This window comes from Cupressus sempervirens, chromosome 1 (assembly GCF_028749045.1).
Source record: "Cupressus sempervirens isolate cs-2001-9-10 chromosome 1, ASM2874904v1, whole genome shotgun sequence".
Lineage (NCBI taxonomy): Eukaryota > Viridiplantae > Streptophyta > Pinopsida > Cupressales > Cupressaceae > Cupressus > Cupressus sempervirens.
This window is the reverse complement of record NC_143118.1, coordinates 539,334,631-539,340,928: the sequence shown is the minus strand read 5'-3', so window position 1 is coordinate 539,340,928 and position 6,298 is coordinate 539,334,631. Positions and strand designations below refer to the sequence as shown.

The window sequence follows — 6,298 nt, the reverse complement described above, 5'->3', positions numbered from 1 at the left end:
TTTGTTGGATGTGGCATTGATGAATTTGGTTATAGGCTTTGGAATTTTGAAAATCATAAAATTGTAAGAAGAAGGGATGTCATATTCAATGAGAAAGTGTTGCACAAAGATCTATTGCAACAACATAAGATGAAAGAATATGATTATGTAGTGTTGGATGATACTCCAAAAATTGATGTTCCAACAATTCCTCATGATGTGCAACAACTATAACAAAAAATACCCCACACACACTAGTGAATGTTAGATGGTCAACAAGGCTAACTAGACCTCCAAAAAAAATTTCTCCCTCTTTGTATTTTATTTTACTTATTGATGCTCATGAACCATAATGTTATGATGAAGCTATGTAGGTGGATACTAAGATTCAATGGGAGTTTGCAATGGCAGATGAAATGGACTCCTTACTGAAAAATAAGACTTGGGATTTATGCAAGTTGCATGTAGATAAAAGGGCTTTACAAAATATATGGGTTTATAGGTTGAAAGAAGAGAATGGAGGTAAGAAAAGATTTAAAGTTAGGTTAGATTTGTATAGAAAAAGCCATTAATTTTGATGAGATATTGTCTCCTATTGTAAAAATGACTTCTACCCATACTATTTTAAGCATTGTGGCTATTGAAGATTTGTATTTGGACCAAATTGATGTTAAAAAAACCTTCCTTAATGGTGATTTGGATGAAGAGATATATACATGGAACAACCATAGGGATTTGAGCTCAAGGGTAAGGAGAACTTAGTGTGTAGATTGAAGAAAAGGTTATATGGTTTGAAGCAAGCACATTAGTAGTGGTATCTAAAATTTGACAGTTTTATGCATGAGCATGGATATAGTAGGTGTCATTCAGATCATTGTGTTTATTTTAACAGGTTGGATGATGATAGCTACACTATTTTATGTTTATATGTTGATGATATGCTTGTAGCTAAGTCTAACATGGATCACATTAAGGGGCTGAAACGCTAGTTAGCACATTCATTTTCTATGAAGGATTTAGGGGCAACAAAAAAAATCTTTGGTATAAAGATTTGCAAAGATAGGAAGAATAGAAAAATGATATTATCTTAGGTCGATTATATTGCGAAGTTGTTGTAACATTTTTCTATAGAGAATGCTAAAGTTTTCAGCACATCTTTACCTGGTCATTTGAAGTTGGCTAAGGAGATGTGTCCCAAGACACAAGAAGAGCTAGACAAGATGTCTAAGGTATCTTATGCTTCAGTTGTAGGAAGCTTGATGTATGTTATGGTATGTACAAGGCTAGATATTCTACATGCAATGGGAGTCGTTAGTTGGTATATGATTCATCTAGGGCTTCGACATTGGAATGATATTAAATGGATTCTCAAATATTTGAAAGGAACATCCAACAAGTGTCTACATTTTGGGGGCTCTACTACCGATTTACAAGGATATGTTGACTTAGATTTGGTAGGAGATATTGATAGCAGGTGGAGTACTACATGTTATGTATTTAATATTGGTGGAGCAATAATGAGTTGGGTTTCTAGTTTACAGAAGGTGAACACTTTATTCACTACAAAGGCAGAGTATGTTGTTTCTATAGAGGCAACCAAGGAGATGATATGGCTTCAGTTCTTCTTGCGAGAATTGGGACACCCTCAGAAGGATAATTATCTATTTATAGATAGTCAGAGTATCATTTATCTTGCAAAGAATTCAACTTTACATTTAAAGACAAAACATATACAGTTGCGGTACCATTTCATTTGGTCAGCTTTGGATGATGGATAGTTAAAGTTGGACAAGATGCATATAGATGACAATCCAACAGATATGAATTTACAAAGCTAGTGACAAGGGAGAAGCTGAAATTCTCTCTAGTTTTGGTTGGTCTTTTAGACTAAACAGAATAAAAGGACAATAGAGTCCAAGGTGGTTTGATCTAGAGGGAGCCTCATGGAGTAGCGATATATCTTTAGAATCAATCTCCAAGTGGGAGATTGTTTTTTAGTGTGGAGCTTAATCAATCCCCAAGTAGGAGATTGTCAAATTGTGGTAACTAATCAGGGAAGTACTGTATATACTCCATAGTTCCTCGACGGGGTTAGGGTCATAATTTGGGGTTATTTTATCGGCATTTTATGGCTAACATGTTGTAACTAATTTTAACCCTAAAGAAAAAAAAAACTTTTATTAAATGGCTTAGGGTTAGGGATTGTTTCATTTTGGGTGATGCAAAAATTGCTTCTTGCGGTAGTATTGAGCTGTGAGGGATTACAGATTATAATCAGGTTGTAATCACTGGATCATAATAATATTGGACTTTCTATTTGGTGGATGTAGCCTAGGATTTGGGTGAACCATGTTAAATCTTGGTGTCTTGTGTTCTTTTCTGTGCAATTTATTATTTCTTGATATTGTTTATATTTGCATGTAATTGTTATTTCTTTATGAGGTTAATCCTAACATAATTTACCTTTAATGCATGAGAACATGATTTAAGGGTTTATTTGCACCTAGTTTTATACAATTACTTCATACCATGATATTATCACTTGATTCCTTAGGTTCATTTCTACATGGTGCTTAACTAATTATGATGAATCTTGAAGGTCAATAAAATGAACCTAACCTTTTAAACTCCTAATTTAAAATCTAACTTTCTAGTCACTGTCAACTTTTATGTAGAAGTTGATTTCATATAAATTTATGTGACATGTTGACGTGTCATGTTATTTAAGTCATTCAATCTACCATTCATCTACAACATAGATCTATCTAAACATATAGAAGAATGCCTCAGGGAACACTTGGGTTTTGTAAAGGATGAAACAATACACATGAATAAAATTTATTTTTATGTTTTTAAATGCTAACTTTGATATTCTTTGTTGATGTCAATTACAAAAACTTGTTAAAGGTTTGATAAGGGAGAATGCAATTGCTTGTCAAGTTAGTAATCTTTCCAATGGAGTTTTTAGACAACAAATGAACATATATAGCAATTTTGGAAACTCTTTATTTGAAATTATTGACATATGATGAAAATTAATTTCACCAATTAGATGAATTAGTAACCCTTAAAACAATAGATTTAATAAATTAGATTTTGTAGTTATCAATTGTTTGACAAGATTATTATGTAGACAATGATGATCAGATTCAACATAACACTAATAATATTTAATCATTGTAGTTCCCTTGCATTTAATTGTTTATTACAATTTATAAAAACACAGATTTAATCTAAGTTTACTAATTTCATTCATTTATATACATTATAATATTACTCCTGTAGACATACACAAATTAAAATGATCTATCTTGAAAAGAAAAAGAGACAAAATAAATAAAATCTTGGTTCATGAAGACCACCAGTGTAGACTTTGCTGTCTAAAAGATCTAAAACAAACAAAAGAATACATTAGATTAAGGAAAGAAATATTCTTTTTTAGGCAAGGATACTAGCCATATGTTTTTGGGTCTACATATGAGAGACAGTTGTACTACAAATGACATGTACATTGTGATCTCTTTAAAAAGAAAGGCTTCATCACTAAGGCCCCGTTTGGTTGCTGGAAGATGAGGGCCAAAACTGGGTTATCAAGGGCAAAACCAGGTTTTGCAAAAAAAATTTGGTGTTTGGTTGGTTAAAATTATAACCCGGTTTTCAATTTCATCTTCCAATTTTGGTCAAAAATTGGAAGAAGTTTCTTCCAATAAAAAGGTGGAATTCAAAATTAAAACCAGGTTTTGAATTTTATGACAGTTTTTTTAATAATATTGTGGGGTCCACAGTATATTCATCTTCCGTGTCAACCAAACGGACCATTGGCTTTCCAAACCACAAAACTAGGTTTTCGAAAACCTGGTTATGTCAAAAATTCATCTTCCCCAACCAAACGGGACCTAAGCTAATTCAAACCGTAGAAAAGGAAAAACAGATTCAAACAATTTTTTCTAATATTATTATACAGATGTATACAAATGAATGTTTCTGGTGCAATTATAGTTTATATTAATATACCACAATAATGATAAATCCCTTGCTGTCCAAATCCACAACACAGGAATACTGTCGCCTGTGAGAAACACACATGAACTTGGTGTTCTCGGCTCTCATTTTACAATGGGCCGGTGTCAATGCGAGTGAGGGCAAGTATATACAGCAGTTGCGTGGCAGACAGAATTATAACAAATGACTCCACCGTTTTCTGCACAAACATTGAAATGAAGAGTAAACGAAATCTTCTATCATCAATGGAATTCCTCACTGCAAGATTAAATGAATTCCAGCTTACCAGCCGCGAGTTTCTGCCGTGCATGTGGATTTCCTTGCAAGCCAATCTGCATCAAATGTACGTGCAATGTTAGCCATTTCATTTATAATACAAAATATTATGATATAATATTTATTATATTATATAGTTTTATAACTAAATTTATCAATTATAGAATTTTGCGAGTTATTATTGGGTATTCAAAATAAATGACATGAAAATTGTTGATATGCTTATATTTTTAAAAAAATTGCTAATTGATATTCCAATATCTTATGAGTAATGATTTTCTTGGCAGCTACTATTTATGGAACATGGATCAATGAATCCAACTTGAAAATTATACATTTTGATTCTCAATAATAATATCATATTTTTTGTTACACTTCATGCCATTACACCCCACTTCAAGTGTAGTTTTCTCCTAAACTCATTGACCTACTTTCACACCATTATACCCCTCTTTTCACTTTTCTTGTCTATTTAACTAAACTCATATTTCAATATTTCATAATTAGTTGTTATCGATTTGAAACATAAGTTAATAATGTCACTTAAAAATTCACAATTGAATTTTGATAACAATATCATGATCTTTGTTAACACTTATAACGTTACACCCAACTTTTAAAGTACAATTTAAAGCAAATCCAATATTTATAGTTTAGATTCTTCTGACCCACTATGATCAATAGTTTTAACTCGGAAACGATTAAAACTTAAGAGTCATATCACAGTTTTTATTAATATGCTTACACCATTATACCCCACCTCTTACTGAACCTCTTACTGAAGAATAGATAGCTTACCCCATTGCCAAAAGAGTGAGCCCCCATGCTGTGAGAGCAGCAGAGATAGCTGAGGCCAAGCCATTGCCTGTGGAAGACCGTGAGTAGTGAAGGCCAGAAAGGCAGGAAGCAGCTCCCACCACTCCAGCTATCAAAGAAAATATTATGAAGAATCCAGTGGCTGCATTTCCCATTGGAAAATACACTGCCCAGTATGGATTTGGCAGTGGAATTCCTAGCCCTGCATTTACACACCAAAGATTGTTCTTAAATGAAATACATCTTTATACCAATTGAAAATAAAAGAGCAATAATCTTTCTAGACTGATCATTACCTGTGATGATTTCATGCTCAATTGCCTTATTAAGTGCCCACCCAGCAGTTGCACATACAATTATATACATGCACAAGTTCAACAGCAGAATAAACAGTGCAACCGACTTCATCATTTGGGGGGCCATTCTCAATGAAGTAGATAACTGAGATGATTATGCAAAAGATCTGAAGAGGTGGTTTCAATAAATTAGAGCAAACTGCAGAGTTATTATACCCACTTCTTGGCTTGCAACGTATGCACATTGTTATGGAAAAGTAAGGTATCTATTTTGCTTGGCTGTTTTGGTTTTCCTTTTATCTTTTATAGAGATATCATGTTTGGAGAATGACTTGTTAGGGTTGCCTTCCCGCTACGTATTCTTTGGTTTAATGTAGTAGATTGTTTTGGGAATCTAACAGTTGTATAAATGTGTGCTATACTTCAACATCAATCAACATAAAGTTTTTGACAACCAGTAGTTAATATAAAAAGTTTTCGAATGTTGCAGATATTTGGGAAGTATACCATTAAACCGATGTTGTACCACTTACGCCATTACTTTTATTCTAGTTATCAAAATTCATTTCATTCATAAAGCAACTTTATTGGACTAGATTTGAACATCTTCAAGTTTGGTATTCGTTAGAAAGTCATTTCACTCATCGATGACTTTGAACATTTTGCCTCTGTGCTTTCTCAGACTTGCAAGAAGAAGCTACAACATATTATAAGGAAAATTATTGTTAAGGATATATATATATATATATATATATATATATATATATATATATATATATATATATATATATATATATATATATATATATATATAATAGCTGTGAATACATTACAAGTTGAATGCTTTTATAGTATTAATAAAGTGTTAAGCATTAGGCTTATGACAATCAACAAGCCTAACGAATGTTGTTTTAACATCTTATTTTAAA

The 6,298-nt window shown here is 32.4% G+C and overlaps 1 protein-coding gene across 1 annotated transcript; it reads right to left on the bottom strand.

The window, feature by feature from the left end:
* Positions 1-3,909: 3,909 nt before the first annotated feature.
* Positions 3,910-5,564, bottom strand: LOC149578590 (membrane protein PM19L-like). Its single transcript, XM_089802493.1, has 4 exons — positions 5,370-5,564; positions 5,056-5,275; positions 4,268-4,313; positions 3,910-4,180 (listed from the first exon to the last, which is right to left on the bottom strand). The coding sequence occupies exons 1-4, from the start codon at positions 5,494-5,496 to the stop codon at positions 4,091-4,093; spliced, it is 483 nt and encodes a 160-aa protein (XP_089658619.1). The 5' UTR covers positions 5,497-5,564; the 3' UTR covers positions 3,910-4,090.
* Between the last annotated feature and the right edge of the window lie 734 nt (positions 5,565-6,298).